Source organism: Drosophila simulans, chromosome 2L (genome assembly GCF_016746395.2).
Source record: "Drosophila simulans strain w501 chromosome 2L, Prin_Dsim_3.1, whole genome shotgun sequence".
NCBI classification, from domain to species: Eukaryota; Metazoa; Arthropoda; class Insecta; order Diptera; family Drosophilidae; genus Drosophila; species Drosophila simulans.
In genome coordinates this window covers 18825865-18848662 of record NC_052520.2, presented here as the reverse complement: position 1 = coordinate 18848662, position 22798 = coordinate 18825865, and the positions used below count along the sequence as shown (strand labels likewise).

General features: G+C 43.6%; 2 protein-coding genes across 7 annotated transcripts in view; both read left to right on the top strand.

The window, feature by feature from the left end:
• Positions 1-19135, top strand: part of LOC6732772 (LIM/homeobox protein Lhx4) — a 29753-nt gene extending 10618 nt beyond the window's left edge. For 2 of the 6 annotated variants that reach the window (XM_039291116.2, XM_039291117.2), the window contains 6 exons: positions 16435-16609; positions 16725-16936; positions 17001-17193; positions 17257-17408; positions 17614-17808; positions 17873-19135. In XM_039291116.2, coding sequence (XP_039147050.1) covers positions 16435-16609; positions 16725-16936; positions 17001-17193; positions 17257-17408; positions 17614-17808; positions 17873-18162 — 1217 coding nt within the window. In that variant the 3' untranslated portion in view covers positions 18163-19135. Of the gene's footprint in view, positions 1-15077; positions 15490-16214; positions 16334-16434; positions 16610-16724; positions 16937-17000; positions 17194-17256; positions 17409-17613; positions 17809-17872 lie in introns of those variants that run through there. The other 4 variants (XM_039291118.2, XM_039291119.2, XM_039291120.2 and 1 more) reach the window with 4 other exon arrangements.
• Positions 19136-19249: 114 nt separating this feature from the next.
• LOC6732771 (apoptosis-inducing factor 3) lies at positions 19250-21004 on the top strand. The gene has a single exon (XM_002079848.4). The coding sequence runs from the start codon at positions 19375-19377 to the stop codon at positions 20992-20994; it is 1620 nt and encodes a 539-aa protein (XP_002079884.1). The 5' UTR covers positions 19250-19374; the 3' UTR covers positions 20995-21004.
• Positions 21005-22798: the final 1794 nt, after the last annotated feature.

Here is a 22798-nt window from a genome sequence, read left to right as displayed (position 1 = left end):
TTTCAAATATTAATCAAATAGTAGAAATGCAAATAACCATAAGTTTACAAGAATAATTAAAGGAGTTGGGCATATATTAAAGTATCTACTACAGCTTTCCAATATTTCTAGTATTAGATATTTTTGACTACCCATAAATAATATTTCTACAAACAGAAATACTTTCAACAGCTTGCTAATATTATTTGGCCTAACAACTTTGGCTTTTACAAGCTATGTATATTAAATTAAACTAAAACTAAAGGGAATATATTTCTGTCACAAATGGATATGCTTTTAACTCTTTTTGAATGGATGTAGTTGTACCCACATCCATTTGATGGGTTTCCCGTGGCCTTCTTCAGTGGGCTGTTTGTCCAGAGATCTAAGAAGTGCCGCTGTAGGTGCTGCTCCGGGCTCTCTAGTTGTATCTGTATCTTTAACTGGTGCGCTTTCTGTTTCAGCTTGCCGTAATATTTACACAGATTGCTGAACTATTTTCCACAGCCACTTGAGAGTGTCAAGAAACAAGCGTTGTATAACTAGCGATGGCCTAACCCTCAGATTCGTGGGTACCGGGGCTAGAAAAGAGTGTGCCAGATGGGGCTTACGAGCCACTCCAAAACCTGAGCTCCTTGGAGTGGCCATATAAACACTGGCTGCATATGTGTGGCACTGATTGCAGCTCGAGTAGTTGATTGGGGCAATCGAAAGGGGGTATAAAGCCCATAGGAGTGCCTATGCACAAACATTCTTCATACATGCTGCCTACTTGGATTTAAGTCCAATATAATCGTTTATTAAATCTAGAGTAAAGTTATTTATAGGCTTTGAAGTCACCGCACAGTGCAGCCGCTATCTGGGATGTTTGCACACAGTCGGATTGCAGTTGACCCAGTAATCCGAATGTGGGGGAAGGGCAAAACTCTGGCCAACTAACTGATAAGGGAGAGGCTAGAGCACCTCCTTCCGAAATCCGAAATCGGAAAACCCCGAAAATCTCAAGCTGGCAAATAGATAAATGGGTTTATTTTCCCGAAGCACATGACACACCATGCTAGTTGCGATTGTGACCTGTCCATTGACTTGAGCGTATGTCGCAAATTATTCGATGCCGCGCTGAAAGCGTTCATTGAACAAAATGATTTTATTGCATGAGAGACCAAGGTCCTTGGCCACTTGAAACCATTCGGCCATATGTTGCCATTTGTGACAAAACTGCACCAGACACGCCAGCTCCGCGTCCGCGTAAAGGGGATGGTATCCGTATGAGATCGGGAAAAGTCCTGTGAAATTGGGAAAAGTCGAGGGGTGGACGGAGCTGCTCGCTGGTGCGACTGTCGCTTGTTGTCGTTAATGCCCAATGGGTGGCAAATTGTTTTTTATTATCGCTCGGGCCGAAGCGAGACAAGTTGTTGGGTGGGCTTGTGGGCTGGACTTCGGATGGGTTTTCTCCGGCGGAAAGGAGTAAGGTCCTTGCACCCCGACTCCCTTGTCGATTGCGTGAATAAAACTTTAATGGAACGACACAAATCCCTGTTTGTTGCCCCAGCCCAGGCTCACTCGTCTCCCCCATCTTTGGTGTCTCTAATGCAAAGTAATTGAGTGCGAAAATGCCGTCAGTTTTGTCAGAGGTTTTTGTGGCCTGGCGCTTGAATTTTTGATACTTTATGGCTCGTCCCCGGCACGTCCACTTCCACACGGATATGCGCAGGCATAAAGAATGCACTCCAAGTGCATTCCACTCCCAGTTGCCAGCACATTGGGGAATCGCACGGCGACGCAAAATAAAAATTTAAAAGCCAGAATGGGGAAGTAAACTCCGAATGGTCAAACTACTTTGGGTTCCACGTGGAGAAAAGGATGCTTTCCTTGCATAATTTGAGCAAAGATACTTAGGTACCATCTAAGCACTGCACATCTAAAAAGATAACTATTACGAATTATAATTGCTCGTATGTCCTTAAATTTATATGTTGTATCCGGAGTATTCCCAGAGCAATAAGGATATCAATAATATTTGGCTTACGTTTAATTATCCTTCGAATTGTGTTTCTCCTACAACTCTGCACTTTGCACAGTGTACATGTGCTTGGGTTGAACGGGTGGTGGATTGGCGGTAATGTTGTGATGACCTCTGGGTAGACATGCAGTTGGGTCACCAATGTGGGCGTGTCAGGATCAGGACATTTCCAGTTGCTTGCCGCAGGGAGCTCACGTAAATTGGTGATTGCAGCGGGCCATTGCACGTCTCAATTTTTTTGTTTGCCGAATCTCAACTGAGAACTTGCAGCTAAGTTGAGTTTATGGCCTCAACTTCAAGCAGGCAGTGGGCGCAGCCGGAATGGGTGGGCGTGGCCCTGTGGACGTGACCATGCAGTTACGACAGCCAAAGGGGCACAGATTGAAAGTTTGTCCCTGGCGCGTGAGGATGGCGAGAGTTATGAGCTACACTTTATTTGTCACGTGAAGGACCCTTCATAAAAGGAACTCATAAATCCCAGACAATATTTATGTTCGCGATGAAATGACCCAAGGTTTCGTTTTGAGTTTAATATTGTTATATAACTTTAAATGTGTGTCTCTACTTTAAAGTCAATTAAAAGAATTCACTTTTCATTTACTTAAGAGTTTGAAATACTGCCGAATAATGTTTGAAATTAATAGGAGTTCGAGAATATGAGTATGGTTAAAGCAAACTGAAAGAGCTGAAGATGTAAAAAAGTAAAATGTTCTTCCTTAAAGAGTTGCCCATAAATTCTGGTGGAAATTGAATCCGCATCCCAATATTTCCACTCCTTTGCACACAGATTTGCTGCGTCCTTTTCGAGCGCACACTTTGCGATCCTGGGTCCTTTTATAAATATGGCGACGTCCATTTTTGTGGCTGATAATTCAACAACAGGCAAGCAGGCAGGCAGAAATAGCTCTTTGCTCCCTGCTCCCTGTTCCGTGCTCCCCCAGTTTCCCCGTTTCCCACTCCGCATTTCTCCCCCATTTCAGAGCCTGGCCAACCATTTTCTGCGCCATCTTGGCTTCATCAAACGCACACAAAAGACCATAAAGGCAAAGCCAAGATAATGGAGCACAGAGCACAGTCGAGTAGTCGAGCTCTCGGAGCAGGCAAATAAAATGGGCACCGAAACGAAGTCGTTAGAGTAGACGTACCCAGCCGAACCACCCAACCCACCCACCTAACCCCCAACAGCACCCGGCTAACCCAAGCCAACCCAAACGATTCCATGCTGCACCCCACCACTCCGTACCATCCCATACCATCTCCTATACCATCCCATACCACCCACACCTAGGACTTTTTGTGCCAGCTTCAAAAGAGGAAATCACCCCAAGTGTGTATTTTTATAGAGACCGCAATAAACCTTTTTCTTCTGCCATTTTTCGTTTCTTTTTTGTTTGGAACTCCCACATTTCGTTCTAATACACTCGAAAATAAACAGTTGTGTAGTTTTGAAAGTTGCTTTTTGGGTTGGGTATTGGCCAAAAGTTCGGATGTTGAAGCTTAAATATTTTACGATTCTCCAGATTATGCAGATCTTTAAGAAAGTAAGCATTTCAAAGAAATGCTAAGAATAAATATGAGTTCATATTTGGCAAAGTCTTGAAATCTGCTAGATAACAAAACACTTTGCTTGACCAGATACCAGTTGCCTTAGTGCACGAAGAGGATCTTGGGGACCTGACTTCCCCAGTGGTTCCTGCCCGCTTGATGAAGTTGCAGTTGAGACACAATAAGGACTGGACGCAGTAGTAGTGGTGGAGGAAACGGAAATCGCCGTCCATAACCATAAAGGCAGCTCAACGAGGCGGAGGCGAAGGCGAAGGAGGAGGCGAACCCGATTGATGATGGGCACCTAGCTGGGGAGCACTCAAAACTGAAGAAGTGGTGGCCCACCTCTCCGCTTCGCCGCCAACTGACATCCGACATGGGCCTTCCATGTCGTCGTCGTTGTCGCCTATTCTTCGGAGCTGCAGCACTTTTCCGCCCGTAAACCATGGACCGTGGACCGTAAAAGCGTAAACCTTTTTTTCCCACATTTTACAGCTACGGTCAAGGGTGCCGGTGGTCGTTTGGTCAGCTTGCAGCTCGGACTTGACGCTTCAATGGCTGCCAACGGGCGCGCGCCTTTTGTTTGCCAGAAAAAATAGAAAAAACAAAAAAAAAAAAAAAGAGAAAGAAGGGAAATAACAGTCGGCGAACAAAATGTTTTTTTGCAAAGTAGCCGAAAGCCAAGCGCATTACAAAAGCTTCAACAAAAAGAGGAAAAACTGAAACGAGCAAGACTGAAACAAGAATGAAAATACGGAAAATAGCAAAATGTGTGTGGCGAGTGGATCCCATTGTTTAATGGCCGTCAGATGGAATGTGCGCCATAAATTGAAAAGTTATTGTGTTGCACGGACCGCACTGCGCCCATGCCACGCCCCCGTTTGCACCCCAGCCGCCCCATTTTTCCTGGTCCTGGTCCAATTGTCCTGCCAAGCAGTTTTTGCTCTCAAATTGTTGAACGAACATATTTGACAGTTAATTTTTGGTTAAAGCATGCAATTTAATGCGGCTCTTTTTTAGTTTTTCGTTTTTTTAGCGGTTAACTACTTGGAAAAGTTGTAGAAAGGAATATAAGTACGTGGGAGAAACGAAGGTTTCCATATTAGGAAGGACATTTAAAATAGGTGTGTTCAGAAACAAAGCAAGAAATTGTAAAAAAGCTGCTTTCAAAGCAAAATACCCTGGCAAACCATTATGAAGAACCACAATTAACAAATTGCATAACTGGCGCAGAGAAAGGAGAACAACATTCCGTCCTAGAAAAGCCATCCACAAAGACTTAATCGGACTACCCGAGTGCCGGGGAAGAAAACGGAATACGAAACAAATGCATAAAGTAAATTATAATAGGCATAATAAAGAAGGTCCTGGTGAAAGGCGAGGTAAACATGTCGCAGCGCTTTGTTGCCACTTACTTTGAATGACCGGGAACCAGGAGCGGGCGGTGGGGCAAGGACATAAGTGCTCACGGCCCGGAATTAAAAGCAAACGCATTAAAAGGTGCCCAAAAAGACTTTCACCTTGGCAAATGGCGGCGGAGCAGGCGACAAAATGGCCCAGCTGCAGATGGGGTCCATCGTCGTGGGGGTTCGGGTCCTGTGCGTCCCCGTGACTTAATATTGCATGAGCTGATGGTGGCTGCCTGGAGTCAGATGGTGTGGTATCTGCTACTGGTAACTGGAGACCAGGTCGACCACACGACACCGGCAACATTTTTAATTATGAAACACTAAAAGTGGCAAAGCCAAAGTGCAACACGCCGTCGGTTGAGGCACGGCACGCGCTAATGGAGGGGAGTCCGTGATCCGTACTCGCACTCCGCACACCGCACACCGTTCTCCGGATTTCGGAATGGCCCGGAGTGGGCGGAGTTCTGGGGGCCATTGCTATTAACTTAAACGCCTCTTTGCCGGTTAATGGAAATGAACCTGCTCGTCGTCGCCGCTGTCGGAGATGGGCAGTTATCTGGTTAAGACAGCTTAATGGTGCTGAGCACACGCACCACACTGCACAAAAACTTGTGGAATTGCTGAAAGGCTGTTCAATAGAAATAGAATTGATTCGAAAGTAAGGACAGGCAAACTATTTTCACTTTGTTTGCAGTTCTAGAAACGTTCTTATTTATCTAACTGATTATTTAAAGCTTAAACATTTCCTTTTAAATTTTGTTTAGTGTAAGGAAAGCTGGCTTCATGCTAACACGGCCAAGTGGTGCGAGTAGTGCTCAGACCCGTTTCCGTATCGAGTTACCATTCCAGCCCTAATTGCAGGCACGTGTGAGCCACTTTTAACGTGGCTAACAAGTCAAGTGCGTGGCTCGCACCTACGAACTCAGCAGAGAGCCAACGGAACTCCACTTTGAAAATCTGAAGAGGGGGCGCATAAGTCGCAGCTAAGCCGCACGCGTTTTTCCCGGAGTTTCCACGCGGCTAGAATTTCCATATGACGATGATAACTATCCGAGGGTTGGGCCCTCCACGCAGTCGCGTGTCCGGGATGATGAGTCCACTTAGCGCGCCGAGGGTGCTCCTTCCTCGACCCCGAAGCACCGCAGTTGACTCATCTCTGGTTACAGGAGGTCTTTGAGCACTTGCCTTTTTTATTGCTCCGTTTGCTTTAGTTCAATATATCGATGACTGTCCCGGCGTCGCTCCCTCCGTGTTAAGTGATTCCCATCTTCGGACGGACAAACAAACAGTCGCATTCAACGGATGCAACAGTTGAAGTGCTGCTGAAAACTCCACGCCGAGGGTTGCTGGGCAAATTGATTAAGGTCATTATGCAGCTGGGTAGACTGACACTTAATCCCAGCGGCATAATCAGCAACATATTGCAGCAAAAGGCAAAAAAGCTTCGCCGTGAAAAGTAGCAAGTCCTTGTTTTCCACTGCACTATGGTCCAGAATTCGTTTTTTTTGGCATAAAGTCTAAATTTTTATGTCAATATATCGTCTTCTAGCAATTATTTTCTAATAGAAAATTGATCATATAAATAAAAACCAAAAACAAAATTGACCAAAAGCTTCACTAAATCGTTTTATGAGCTTTTAAAGTTGAAGTGTTAAAAAGCTGATTGAGAGAATGCAATTTCCGAAAAATTACTTGCTTACTTTTGCATGTGGTATGATCGTTAATACGCATCCAAAAATTATAGTAAAATATGGAAAATAAATGCGAAGGTATGATGTTTTTAACTTATTTAGGTAATATATGTATAGTTGTACTGTTTTTATGTTGTGTGACATCCAATTTATGTGTATTTTAACAGAAAATTCTAACGTGTCCCCTGTGTTTCGTGGAGTATAACTAATTTTCTGACAATTTCTGACAAAAGTTAAAAACGTCAGTTTGTACCTTTAACTATTGTCTTTCACGGTAAAGTAATATCTTTTGCCCATTTTTGCTCGTTTTCTTAAAAATTTGATTTTATATAGGCAATTTTGAGTTCTGACATAGCGTCCTCCTGCACATTTGGAGGCGTAACAATAGCCAAATAAGTTATGTTTCAGATTACGTTTATTCCGCAATTAACAACAATAATCAGGAATCGAAACAGACAGAAGATATTGACAAAAAAATAGTAAATTTTGAATTATTTATTAAAAAAAAACTGCCCGAGTGTAACAGATAACTAGACCGATTTATTTCCAAACATACCAAGTGGATGGCGTCAAAGATAACAATTCTTGTTAGAGATTTTGAAAACTCCACGACACCGAAGCAAATGGGACGCCGAAACTTATCTTACCAAAATGCAGGAGAAAGATTAAAAAGGAAACTGAAAATTCGAGTGAAGCCTGGAATAAACTTTACAAAAGGGACCGACTATCACATGCAAGGAAAAATAGTCGGATCAATAGGATGAGTGATATTTTCCACAGAGCGATTGATTCCTCGGACCCACTTTTATCAACAATTTGTTTAAAAGAAAGAGAGAGAAAAAATAGGAAAAACCACTTCCGAAGGCAGTAATAAGTCTTTTGGAAATACAGTCTAATTTTAAACCTGATCCATGAGACAAAATATTGGATTCACATTCTGATTCTGATTCGAGTTCAGATTCGGAAATTTATAATGTAGAACTAAAAGAAAAAGAGGGCGATTATTTTTAAAACAACAATATACACGACTTTAAAAAAAAAAAAAAAAAAAAAAAATTATATTTCGTTGACTCCTGAGTCATACCAGTAGTTAATATGGGAGGCAAGAGAGGGCGTGGTCGCACAAACTTCAAATTTTCTGTGCAAACTATTTGTGATTTAACAACAAAATGTACAAAGTTTCAAGTCTGTAGCTCAATTTTTAGACTTTATGCCAAAAAAATCGAATTCTGGACCACAGTGCACTGTAAACTTTTTGAGCACCCAACCCCTGTGGAGTGCGAAGGTCGGAGGTGAGTTCGAATGGTTAAGCACCAAGCCGTTCCTTTTATGGCTTACCCATTTTAGTTGCACAATAAACTTGCCTGGCTGTCTTCACCTGGCCGACAAGAGGGAGTGTCCTGGAACCAGTTTTCCACGGCACCGGGCGCTCCCTTTTACCAGGAAACAGGATTATTCATGAGGCTAAATGCATATCCCAAATCCTCGCAAGCTATAGTGGTCCGAAATCCACTTGCTGACATGTGACATCAACGATCGTGGCAACAAGTGAGAACAAACCGAGAACCTGTCCAATTCCAGACCGAGGAGCAAGCCATCCAATTCATGCTGAAACGCCCCTTAAACGCTGCAAACGCTTTTATTACATTAAAAGCATTAACATTAACTACGGTATGTAGAGCACAAAGTACCCCCGAGTTGCGCCCAATATGTCATCAATGCGCCCGAGGACTTAACCCACTGCTGCCTGGTGCTGCGCTTTGTTAACACCCTGCGGATCTCGGGGTGGCAAAGTCCTCGAAAATGCAGAGGCAATGAATATATATTATGTGTTCGTAAAACTCCGAAAACAAACAGCGGGATTTTGTCATAAGCGAGAGCTCAACGGAAATTCCTTTCTTATTTGTATTTCCGGAGTGGGGTGAACACTTGGTCCTGTGTGGTGTAAACAGAAGTTAGAAATTTCAGATATATCCGGAAGAACTAAGGAAAGCTTAACTTTTCTTTCTAACTTATTTCTCTCTATTGATTATAAAATATTTTAAATTACACAAAAAATGATTTAAAAACTTCAATTTCATTTAATTAATTTGTGATTTGCCACCACTGTGCCAGATCCGCTTGCAAGTCCTTCCACTCGGAACTTGACTTTGTCAATGAGGCTGCTCCGAATCAGTCACGAATTCGTCCTGGGCGAGTCCTTTTGTCCGCCACCCTCGATTCGTCTTTATTTAACTTTGTCGAATTGATTTCGTTAGAGCAACAACAACGACTGCTCAAAGGGGCGGGTGATCGAACGGACAGAGGGGTGGGGATGGGAGGTGGGGAAGGATGTGGGCCAGGATAGCGGCAACACCCTCGAACAAGAGCGTTTTCCTTTGCCTGGTGATGTTTCCATTTGTACAAAATAGAGCACTTAACGGGGAAAACTGCAAACAAATTATTGCACTTGCTGTCACCAGACTGACTCTGCGTCTGTGTGCGTTAGTGCGAGTGCCCCGCCCCAGGAGTCCTCCGCCGCCCCTTCTGCCGTCCTCCATTCCCGTTACCATATCCGACCATATCCATGACTGGCGCTGCATACACTTAAAGGATTACAAGCGGATCTGTCGCTTGTTTGCCGCTAAATGGACGCATTTACCAGTTTGCCCATGGGTTGGTGGGTGGCTGGGTGGTTGGGCGGATCACAATAGCCGGCGCTTTTTATGGCCAATGAATAGATGAATGAATGCATGACAAACTGACTAGATGACTGGATGACGGACTGGCTGACTGAGCGACTGAATGAGTGCGAAAAGCGGCTGGGGATCCGGATGCGGAGGCTAAGGCGAAGTTACTTAATGGATTTGGTTAAGTGCTGCATTGACATTTTGATAAATGCTTTGGAACAGATGCGCTGCCAGTCGCGCGCTCAAGGAGTCCTGGAAGCTTAAAAGGGGGCGTTGCCAGGCCGCCACACCCATCTCCACTTTTATCCTGCACACCGCCACTGCTTTATGATAAATAGTTCACCACTCGGCGGTCCAAGGATGGAGCTACCCATCCAACTGGACTTTCTTCAGCTAAATCTATTGACCGGAAAAATAGTCTGATGGTGGAGTAATTTACGAAAGGTTTCTGAATTATATACATTTTATTGGGAAAGGCAGATTCTTAGTGGGAGGTGTGTTGGAAAACCACATATAATGCAATACTGTTACTATCCAAATACGATGAGAATATAATGTAAGATCTGTTATGATATTGTTCTTTCCATTCTTAAGAACGTGCTTTTTGTTAAGATGTAAAATAATATGAAAATAAATTAACTTAATTGTTTAATTCCCTCTTATGGTTTTTAACATTTTTTATCCTTTAAAGAAACCATAATATAGGCAGGTGATTAAAGTTCCTCAAAGTCTACTAACTTAAAAGCCATTGGCATTGTGTTGCTTTCATAACTTTTTTAATGTCTCTTCTTGACCAACTTCACCTAATTTTTTGGAACCCGCAGTCAAATCGCTTTGTTTCCCGCCCGCAAATCAACCCCAAATAAAGTTGAGTGCTACTTTTTTGTACATTGTTACCCCCAAATGGCGAAACTTTTTGTTTCGTAATGTGGCCTACAAGTGCCGCCTAATTAGATAATATGCGGCGGTCATTGCGTTCGTGTCCTTTCGCCTGGCCAACGAGTCCTTGCAGATGACGCCCTTGTTTTCCAATGCAAAGTGACGACGCGTGCAACCACTGAACTGTCAAATTGTAGCCAAAACTAAACCCATCCCAGCAAAATAATTTAGTATTTGGAAAAAGTTGTGAATATACCCTTTAAAAAAAAAGAAAATATATCATTATTTTCTGCAACGAAGCATATATTTTGTTTAATGGATGGATTAGAGTATAATTTTAAGCAATATAAACGTAAAGGTAATTGTTTCTTTGTTTAAAATCTCTAGACAGATATATTAGCTAAACATAGCTCTTTAGTTCTTAATCCCGTTTATGTTGTTGGAAACGCTTCCTTTAAATACTTTTCAGCTTATCCAGTATGCTCCTTAAAGAAAAATAACCCACATGTAGTTTTTGGCCAAAACTATTCCACATAGTTTTATTTAAATATTTCGGTAGAAAATACCCGGGAAAGGGTATGTGCTTAAAATAAAAAAGGCAAAGTCGGGGAGGCCGTCGCATAAAAAGGACGACCAGGACGAGGACGACGCCACCGCGCACAATTTGAATCCTAATGGATGCGTGCGGCGCGGCAAACGAGTGGCACGCACGCGATGAAGGCACATCTGGCGGGGATTGCCGTGTCCTGGAGTGCTCGAGTCCTGTCTCCTTCTGGCCTTACTTTATTCCTGACCCGGACCACGGCGGAGGTGTAAAGTTCACGTGTGCCCACTTACCCAGCCCACGGAGCACGGATGCCGTTTTATTAATGCTTTTGGAGTGCTTTCAATATTTTATCGCGCATTTTGCCCTATGAGTTGGGTTGGTTCGCTGCCTTCTGGCAGCACGATATCAATCGTTTCTGGCCGTTCCCTCGCTCCCTCGTTTTCCCCATTTTTTACCCCTTTCGAAGTGCATCGGTGTTGCGTAATAACTTTTAGTTGGTCACTTTGCTGTTGGTCTGCTGGGCAGGAGAAATGTTTCAGTGGGGGGGCATACATATAAATAGTGGCCCACCGCCCTCTATTATGATTATGACTTTGACTCTTTATCTAAATGGGTCTTTTGTTTGTCCATGCGCGGACTCCGCTGGCGGCGGAGGTGGAGTCGAGCTATGTGGCCATATGAGTCCGAGCGCCATACTCCTTACTCCATTCATGTTGATTACGGTCATTTGCTGTTTGGAGTCGTCGAGCTGCAATTGCTGGGCACTCTTGGCGGCCATCGAGGTGGGGCAGATCAATTAAGTTGTCAATCTAATTACCTGGAAAGGATCCGAACAGATGTCAGCGCTGGCCCAAAATAACATAATGTCGCGGAATCGATCAGAAGCGGGCTAATTATATCGATGAAATGTAATCTAGCGAGGCTATGACAACCAGAACTCATCCAATGCAAATGCAAAGTTATTAAAAAATCGATTTGCCTTCCCTTGGGAAGATAAACCGTATTTGTTAGGGTTTATTCAATTTAAATAAACTTTAAATGGTTTTATTTGACTGCAAGAACAGGGTCACATATTTTTGGGTTTGGCATTTTAGTCATGTTTATTTTTCGGCAACGTGGTGAGCTTCGAAAGACAGCTAAACCAGCTCAACCAGCTAAACCGAGTGGCAACAAAAAGTGTATATAAATTATAAACCGAACAATATGGAAGAGTAAGCTGCGAGGCATTAGTGCGGTGGCAACGCTTTTAAGTCTTAACGTTGAGGCAACACGACAGGCTAAAGTCGCCAAGGGACTTTTGGGCCACGAGTTGCAGCGCAACTATGAAAGCCAGGAGGATATAGCCAGAGGTTTCACTGCGAGAAATTCACCCTATTTGCTTCTAGTCTTGTGTCGATAGGAAAGGTTTGTGGGACTCTTAAGCCAGTTAGCTAACTTGAGTGGCAATAGAAAATAGTAGATGTTAGATATTCAGCTTGATATCATACAGGAGTTGTCCTTTTTGTAGTACTGAAACACCTTTTATTATGAGAAAAGATAATACTTCACAGATTTTTACCATATAAATAGTGGTGCGATGCCATATTCCTGTTGTTATAATACTCTGTATTTTATGCTGAGATATAGCCGAGTTTTTGTTTCATCTGCTATTTAGCTGTTTTGCTGCAGGCTGGCCATTTTACAGGGCGTGCCCGCAACCCCCAGTGCACCCTCATCGGGGAAGTGGTTGTAGTTGTTGCTGGTTGTGGGTGTATCACCCATTCCCACCACCACCACCCACCTAGCACCACCCACCGCCCACCTGGTTGATGAGCATTTGTCTTTCGCCCGTCGCGATTAAGCAACAAGCTCGGCCAAAAAGAAAAGGCGAGTCGCTGGAGTTGCGTGTGTCCAGCTTGAGAAGTCGAGGACATGTCGTGTTTTTTGGCTGTATGAATTTTTGAAAGCCCTGTCTCTGGCCGCTTAATACCATAATATCGGGGTGGAGCGATGTGCTTCCACGGAAACAGCTGCTTTTGGCTCCTGCGAGACGTAATCCCGGCTTTGGCTGCCTTGCCGGTTGTCAGCATAGTTGAGCTCCCCTCCGGGTCCAGGAACCCGGCTCCCTGCTCTCCTGCTCTCCTGCTGTCCAAAGTAATGCTTAGCGACATGGATAAAACCATACATATATTGTATGTTGACTTATGTATATTCCTGTTTGCCTGGCTGCGTGCCGCTCAATTTGCCTTCGATTGCGAAGCCGCCATTTTGCCCAGGGCAGCCATTCAAATTCGCTTTTCTTTTTCGCTCTTTTTGTTGTGAGTCCTGTTGTCGAGTCCTGACAACGCCGCTGTCTGCCATGAATTTGTATCGGTTTTCTTTCATTCGACGAACACAATTGTGTGCTTCCATTCTTGTGCCCATTTCAATGGGGTTTGCGAAATCCCCAAGAAGTAGACTACGAATTTAAAGTGCACATATCTGAAGGAAAAGTTAAACAAAGATGCTTCAAAACCAAAAATATTTGAGATATATAAATTTAAATTTATCACAAATTTAACTTCATTTCATGTTATTCTCTTAAGAGAGACACCTGTAAAATAATATGTATGTCGGTTCCTTTCCGAGGTCAAATGTTTTATTGCCATTTCTTGTATTTTACAAAAAGCTGTTATCGTTCAGTGTATAATGCCATTGTGAATAAAATCTGAGAAGCCTGGAAGAGCTGCAGAAAAATACATATATTCCAACCAGACTGTAAAGTCAAATTACAAAGAAGAGCCTTTATAAACTCTCCAAAGTCCGAATGCCAAATGCGAGTGTGTGGGTTACCTCGTTTGCATGCGTGTGTGTGTGAGTTCCGTTGGCTACGCACATTATTTTGGCCTTTGGAAAATGGCCGAAACCAAGAGGCCGAGAGCGCCGACCACTTGGCAGCTCATAGCCATAAGTCTCGTCTCGTCTCTCCTCACCAACCGACTGGCAAACTGACTGACGGGCGGTCGAAGCGCTTGAGAGTGCTATAATGCACTGAGAGAAATATCGTACCGAACTTGCTGACACAACATGTTGTTGAGTTAGGCAACATTTTGCATTAGCATATTCCAAGGAAAATTAATTTAGTTTTATTAAATAAAATTTTGAAATTTAAATATACCTATAGCATAAGTTCATTGGAATTTAAGGTTTTACGCTTCAAAATCAAAGTTCCCTAAGCATTACACTGAAAGAAAAGAATAATTATCGTTGGAATAGAACATATTGTTATATTTCCAATATGGATATTAAATACTCCTGTATACACTTCTCAAACAAATTATTTTGAATTGTAGAATAATAGAATTTTGAACATTAAGCATAAATCTGTAGCATTTTGATTGAAGTTTCTAGGTGTGGGTTTTTGGCTGCAAAGGGTTAGGGGTTAAGGGCTAAGGGGGTTCGTTGGGGCTAGGGGTCAGGGGTAGTGGTAGGGGTTCCTGGGTGGCAGGTGCGCAGACGTTGCTCTCGATCAGCCGGTCGGTCGGAGTCAGTCAGTCAGCTATTTAACGGCTTTAAGGTCATTTTCACAGTTACGAAACAATGACACAACAATAAGCAATGGCAGCCAAGTGCGCACAAACACACACACACTCACAAACACGCACACACACGAATGTACGGGCAGGATATGACAGGGTAGAAGAAGAGTCGGCCAAACTGCAGTGCAGAACAATGCAAACATATTTATGTGTATTTTTAGTGCACACCAGTGTGTTTTCCAACCGAATTTGCCAACAATGCGAAAGCGAGAGAGAGACCACGAAAGTGGAATAGAGGTGGGCCGAGTGCCAGAAAGAGAGCGCGGGTGCTGGCAAAAAAGCCGAGCTGAACAGAGCTTTTCAAGAGACCACTCCCCGAAAACTGCAGGCGACGTCGACGCACACAAAACAACCAATCCCAGGCACAAACACACAAAAAAGCCAAAAGAAAACCCCCCTGTAACACACACACACATACGCACGCCACACGCACACGCATGTCAGTGGAAAATGGAATGTGGCAAAGTGTTACAATGCAATTTCCCCGCTTTTTGTTTTTGGCGACCAACCCAAACTCAATTGTTGAGGCCAAAGGGAAAAAATACAAAAGAAAACAGCGAAAAAAGGCCAGTCTGGAAAACTGGCACAGCCAGAGCAGCAACAACAGCAGCACACATTTGGCACAGGGTGCAGCTGAATCGGCTTTCCAATTGGAAGCGCTAAGGGTTGGGTTTCCCATTCCAGCTGTGATTATGTCAGCCCCTGTTTGTGTGCGCGTGTGTGTGTGCGTGGCTGCATTCCAGTCCACCCCCTTCTCCAATAAGCAACCGAATCGTGGGCCGTTAGTCGTCAGTTGCTTTCCAAGCCTCGAAGTTGCCGCTCGGTTTTTTTGCCCGGTCATTCGTGCAGCTAAAAGTTCTGTGATAACGGTGGACAACAAGCCAAGCCGAAAAATACAAATAAAAAGTAAACTAAATCCGAAATTCGTTAGCGAAAAAACAAAAGTTTGCGCAAAATCAAGCATAATGTGGATTGAGCCAACGGAAACCACAATGTGAAACTGTGAAAGTGATGGTTGATTGCTCTGCATAGGGAAAGAATCCAATCAGAGTGCGTCGGGATTTCCACCGCCACCAACAGTATGGAACTTTTGAAGCTAATGATGTTCAAAAGTGACTTCCTGTCCAATGGCAAATGTGACGATCGCGTACCGCCGATTAACCTGAGTCAATTGCCAGAGTTCTTGCTATGTAAGTAGCAAAAAGGGCTACCACCTCGGTTTGATACACCTAGTGGGTCATAGGTCGTGTCAATCCTAAGACAAGTTGTGTGATTTCGAAAAAAGAACGGTCAAGAATCTACATTTATATGGATCGGAACTATAGTGTTATTATGGATAATGATGAGTTAAAAAAACATATAAACTAAAAGTGTAAGGGGTGTGCTATGAAAAGCAGAATAATTCTAGTGATTTTGTGTTATTTTCTTTTTTCAAATGCAAAAAAGGACTTAGGGAAATCATCAAATTCGCGGTTTAAATATAATTTTTAATCGCAATACGAGCTATTTTCTAAATTTAAATAATGAGTTTATAACAAATGTAATTTTAACAGCTTGTTAATTGCTTTTTGATTAATTTTCCAAAGGTATAATATCAAAGCCGATGTTATTTACATATAATTATATGTTTCAGCACAGTTCCATTCTTCTCATAAAATTAAAATATTGCATTGGAAAACAATGTGTAGTGCAGTTATAACAGGATAATCATTTTTATTTTCTCTCAGAGAATATATATATATTTGTATATAACATTTTGATTTTTTAATTTAACTGTAATATGTGCACGGAAGTCTAATCTTCTTTAAAATCTCTTTGAAAATCTTTTTGGTAGAAACACTTCTCGTTTTCAATACTTACGCTCTAATCTGAATCTTTTCTATATAGTGACTTTTTAAATAGACGACAAAATCAAATTCATTTTTGATTAAAATAACTCAATTAACAGTTGTCTTGACTCGGTTGTGTGCGTGCATAGGCAAAAATATTTGACTGAAACGAAATCGAAAAAATAAAGTTTTAAGAACAAAATGGGTAAAGAAAAGCGGAAAACTCTTAACGCCTGTGCAGGAAGAGCCCATCCTACATCATAGCATTGATATCACTTAATTGGATATCCTTCCGTCTTCCCACAGCCACAATCCCGAAATGCGGTGGCTGCCACGAGCTGATCCTGGACCGCTTCATCCTCAAAGTGCTGGAGAGGACGTGGCACGCCAAGTGCCTGCAGTGCAGCGAGTGCCATGGCCAGCTGAACGACAAGTGCTTCGCGCGGAATGGCCAGCTCTTCTGCAAGGAGGACTTCTTCAAGTAAGTAAATTTCTCAAATGCCAAGGTCCTTGGCAGTGGGTGGACGTTGGGCGTTTGGTAGGCCAAATTGGTTTAATGAAAAATCTCCTTCCATGTCGCACTTGCCAATGTTCGGGTCGAACAGACGTTACGGTACAAAGTGTTCCGCTTGTGATATGGGCATTCCGCCCACGCAGGTGGTGCGTCGGGCGCAGGACAACGTCTACCATCTGCAGTGCTTCCTGTGCGCCATGTGCTCCCGCACCCTGAACACCGGCGACGAGTTCTACCTGATGGAGGATCGCAAGCTGATCTGCAAGCGGGATTATGAGGAGGCCAAGGCCAAGGGTGGGTCATCCTTTTACCATTCATCTAGTAGAACTCCTTCTAATCTGTAGACTCCGCCACGTAGGCCTCTATCTGGATGGCTCCTTGGACGGCGATCAGCCGAATAAGCGACCGCGCACCACCATCACCGCCAAGCAGCTGGAGACCCTGAAAACGGCCTACAATAACAGCCCCAAACCCGCCCGCCATGTACGTGAGCAGCTTTCGCAGGACACGGGCCTGGACATGCGGGTGGTGCAGGTCTGGTTCCAGAACAGGTGCGTCCTACTGCGTTTGCCCCTACTTTCCCATGCCTTACCTATGCTCCTATCCATCGGCAGGCGGGCCAAGGAGAAGCGACTGAAAAAGGACGCAGGCCGCACGCGCTGGAGCCAGTACTTCCGCTCGATGAAGGGCAACTGCTCGCCGCGCACCGACAAATTCCTCGACAAGGATGAGCTGAAGGTTGACTACGACAGCTTCAGTCACCACGGTGAGTGCTTGAGCCTAGACTGGATGTCTAGGTTGTATGTAAATTGTCAAGTAGACACTTGTCTGAAACAATTTCAAAGTTCACTGCCATTTTTTTTTGAGCAAACTGAAGGTTTCCAGTATTAGATAGCTGAAATATTTCTAGATATGCCATTAAGTGATAGCGTAATTTGTCATATTTGTTGGTCCACCTCCACTCTTTGCAGATCTGAGCAACGACAGCTATAGCACCGTCAATTTGGGCCTGGACGAGGGCGCCTCGCCGCACAGCATCCGCGGATCCTACATGCACGGCAGTTCGAGTCCGTCGCAGTATCCGCCGAGTAGTCGCTCGCCGCCGCCAGTTGGCCAGGGCCACACGTTCGGCTCCTATCCGGACAACATTGTGTACACCAACATAGGTGAGTGTCTGCTGTCCTGGTGCTTCCAATTCCTCAGAACTCATGACCTTAGCCTTGCTTTCAGATCAAGCGGTCGGGTCTAGTTTGCATGCCAGCAAGGCGCACCACCGCCTCCACAGTAGCAACAACGTCTCCGATCTGAGCAACGATTCCAGTCCCGATCAGGGATACCCCGACTTTCCGCCCAGCCCCGACTCCTGGCTGGGCGATTCGGGCAGCACCAACACGACCAGCGCCAACAACAATGCGAACAACAACAGCAGCCACAACAACAACAACAGCAGTGGCGGCGGGAGCGGCGGGGTGAGCGTCAGTACCGCCCCCAATCCGTCGGCGCCCGGCGTACATTACTGATACTCGAATCTGCTCTTGCGCTACTTTGAGATGCAGTCGCGCAGTCTGCTGCTGGCCGCTGCCCAGCAGCAGCAGCAGCATCAGCCACATTCGTCGCAGCTATAGCAGCGGCATCACACAGAACGCTCGCAACAGCAGCAGCAGCAGCAGCAGCAACAGAAACAGAAAAAACAACAGAAAAAGAAACAGAAAAAGCAACAGCAACAACATTAGATGCAGCAACATGTGACTTGGCGTGCTGCAACATCGACTTCAGCAACATGAGCGGAAATGCTTGGCGCCTGAGAAAGGTGGCAACGCTTCGCGTGACTTTCACACACACACACACCCCCACACCACCACACATCCACACCCTATTGTTTATGCCCTAAGCCTTCTTAATTCTTGGGAAGCCTACACCGAAAACAAAAATCCAAAACACAATTTGCTCAAAATCCTTGATTTCACTTCGGTTTGCCAAAAGGTGGGCTTAGCTTGAAGATACACCTGACACGGCTTGAATGTTACTAGGCGTTATGATTATCTGTTTCGAACGATTACTTCGCTCTATCATTTAGATTCGTAGCCCTGATATTTTATTGTAAATATTGTATATTTGTGTATAGTGAATGGAAACTAAAACTGAATTTTAAATTAATTAAGTCTGTATAGCGTCAAACAAATGCGGGGCATGGCGAGCACAACATTGGTTAGGCCCTGCCCGGAAAACCAAAACCAACAAAACATCAACAAGTTATTTATTGCTTTATATAGGAATACAAGAAAATTGCATAGGAGAAATATCAATTACGAAAACGTGATGTCGTATTTATATCTAACGAATAAAAGAATTACAAAAACCAAAAATATTTCAACCAAATAGAAATGTCAGTAAAAAAAAGCAGCAACTACGTAAATGATAAAACGAATGCGATGAAATAAATTACTATTTGACACATAAGAATAAAAGACAACAAAAATTGTTAACCAGAAAGGTGTATTAATTAATTTTAACGCTTTTAAGAACTCCTGACGAAGGAAGCGTTTCCAAACTTATGATATGGTGATATGATGGGTATCAGCTTTTCTGCATGCATATCTACATCCGCCTAGCATTTTCTTTATAATGATTAATAGGTATCTGATAGTCCAGCTTTGGTTTTCTGTGCTTCACACTTTCCATTGTTATACTGTCAATTAATATGACTCATTCAAGTGAGTTTAACATTTCAAATGGAAGAAAATGAATATATCGATCCTGTGGTCGTGTGCCACAAGCTTGAAGTGCAAGAAAATGAGATGAGGCAAGTGGATGCTTGCGGAATACCCAGCATCCTTCTCGTCAAGCAAAGTGGAATCCTGCGGGCGGTTGGCGCCATGTGTCCACATCGTGGAGCTCCCCTTGCGAAGGGCGTTCTGTCCAGGAATCGGGTGCGATGTCCTTGGCACGGAGCTTGTTTCAATCTGACTACTGGTGACATTGAGAACTTTCCAGGACTAGATTCGTTGCCCTGTCATCGAGTTAGTGTCGACTCCAGAGGCCAGGTGCTCGTCCAAGTGAAGCGATCTTATTTACTACGACACTCAAGAATAAAACCAATGGCAAGCCGTAACTGGCAGGACCAACGACACTTTGTGGTGGTGGGAGGTGGTCCTTCAGGTGCTGTCTGTGTGGAGACCCTGCGCCAGGAGGGATTCACTGGTCGCTTGACCCTCGTCTGCCGGGAAAAACATCTGCCCTATGATCGAACAGGGATCATGAACTTGTTGAACACTTATACCAAGAACTTGGCCCTTCGGGAAGAACAGTTCTACAAGGACTACGGCATAGAGATGCAGTTGGGAGTATCCGCTGAAAGGTTGAATACGAATTGCAACATCCTTCATTGCGCTAATGGCAAAAGGTTTCCGTATGACAAAATCTATATAGCAACAGGTTATTCCGCCGTCACACCAAACTTACCCGGAGTGCACTTGAAAAATGTGAAAACCATTCGGGACATTGGCGATGCCAGGAGCATATTCCAAATGGTGGACAAATCAACCCAAGTGGTGTGCCTGGGTTCCAGTTTCATGGCTGTGGAGGCTTCGGCCAATCTCGTTTCCAGAGCGGGCAGCGTTACCCTGGTAGCCCGTCAAAATGTGCCCTTCAAAAGCACATTGGGTGAGTTGATAGGACAGCGGATACTGAAGCTCCTGGAGGAGAATAAGGTAGATTTGCGCATGAGCAGTGGAATCATCAGGATTTTGGGAAACAGCCGTGGGGAGGTGGCTGCAGTGGAGCTCCTGGATAAGTCGCGAATACCCTGTAATCTGCTCATTCTCGGCACTGGTTGTCAGTGCAACACACAGTTTCTCCAGCGGAGTGGTATCAGCATCAATCCCGATGGCTCCGTGGATGTCAACGACTTTCTGCAGACTAGAGTACGCAATGTTTATGTGGGCGGGGATATAGCCAATGCGTATATCTTGGGTGGGTTTCCAGATCGAGTAAATATAAGCCACTATGGATTGGCGCAATACCACGGACGCATTGCTGCACTGAACATGAGTGGCCACATTGCGAAACTGGAAGCCATTCCCTTTTTCTATACCGTGATCTTCGGCAGGGCCTTTCGCTCCGCAGGATATGGACTTTTCAGGGACGTTGTCATCGACGGAAGTCTCGAGGATCTGCACTTCGTTGCCTACTTCTTGGATGACAACGACACGGTGACTTCAGTGGCATCCTGCGGTCGGGATCCCATGGTTGCCCAGTTTGCCGAACTAGTGTCGCAGGGAAAAGAATTGTGTCGGTGTCAGATCGTCGATCCCAAGGGGCGAAATTACTGGTTCACGAAGTTAAAGCTTTAGGACTAGAAGTGCTAACACGCTTTTTCGAAGTAATTAGGTTCTTTAAGGAATAAAGATATTTCTGTTTATTTTATTCCCCAAAAGGATGGCATTATATTATATGGATATTAATTATTTCAGTGCTCTGTTAACGAATTCTGTTAATAAAAGCTTTGAATTAACATTCGAATGTCGAAAATTCGACTCAAAGCTTTCTGCTGCTATAAAAAGCTCATTTTCGTTTACAGATAAACATATATTGATCTGAAGCCAATACATACTGCATATACATAGTAAAATGGTTTTTGTTTTGAGTCGAAAAAATGATCCGTATTTGAACTAAGATCAACGCCGAAATAAGTAAAAACTCAGAATGAATCCGCTTTGCGTTTTTATTGATTGAACATCAGCTTAAGACTGAAACAGTTGGTGTAAGAAAATCTTAGATGTACTGGGTTAGTGGGTTGTTTACTTGATCTGCGCGAGAGCGCTTCTTATGTTCTTATGCTTATGTGCATACATATGAAAAAGAATTCTTATGTGCTACGTGGCTATGTGCCTGCCTAGTGGCTGGGTTCTGATTTCGGCTTAAGTGGATGCGCAATATCGAGAAATGTTTGTTTATTTAACTAGGAACCGATGCGGCGGACCACCGCGGTCGGTCTTTTGTATAAGTGAATTATGAGGAAGGCATAATTACGTTACTACATATCTATCTAGCGATATAAGTTAACAAGACAGAATGCTATAGTCGGCTATCAGATACCCGTTACTCAGCTAGTATGAATGCGAACGCGAAATTTCATCCTATTTCTGGGATATCGATAGATATTGGAGAATAAAATGAAAAAAAATGTAAAAATTGTTCCAAAGTGTGGGCGTGACCGGTTCGGCGGCTTTAGAGCGTTAGAGTTGCAAATCGATAGAAATTTACAAGGCTAATAAAATTTTGAAAAAATTTCGAAAAATAGTTCAAAAGACTGTTAGAGTTGAAATGGCAACATGGGTCAACAAACTTGCGCTGCGCCCTTGTATTAAGAATCTGTATGCTGAATCTCAACCTTCTAGCTTTTATAGTTCCTAAGATCTCGACGATCCTACGGACAGACGGACATGGCTAGATCGACTCGGCTATTGATCCTGATCAAGAATATATGTATGTACATGTATATGTATATACTTCATATGGTCGGAAACATTCCTTCTGCCTGTTATATACTTTTCAACGAATCTAGTATACCCTTTTACTCTACGAGTAACGGGTATAATTATAATTTAGGCAAGAATAATTTTCTGGACATTCAAAAGTGATTTCTCTGTTAAGATCGGGACATAGATCGGGACAGACAGCGGGTCAGAGATCCTAAGTAGAGTGTCAAAAAACACTCGGGTGCCTAGACACCCAGTGTTTAGCGGGTGCACTTTGAGTGCCAGTGGTATGCTGCAGTTCTCTGGTATGTACTCCTCCAGATACAGTTCTAAGTTCGTAATTAATAAAGATGGGTTGAAACCTAAAGGTTAACTTTAAATAAAAATTGTACATTATATCTAATGCAGTGTTTTTGCATCTCATATAACCCCAAACAATTAAATTTTGTGTTGATGTTTCATACAGAGCGGAGGGTAATTCCCTATGTGAGGTGGTCATTAATATTTCAGCAATTTACTGACAGCTTAAACACGTTAATGGGCACATCAAAGCGGTAATAAGAGCCACATAACGGTAACTCGGCTAGCAAAACTAACTTTTTTGCACACCCATATTCATATGTGTACATACATATCACAAGTTTATATTTATGTGAATATGATTGCTTCCGTCCAC

Coding starts and splice junctions, on each gene's coding strand:
- LOC6732771 (XM_002079848.4), top strand. CDS start 19,375: ATGGAAGAAAATGAATATATCGATCCTGTGGTCGTGTGCCACAAGCTT.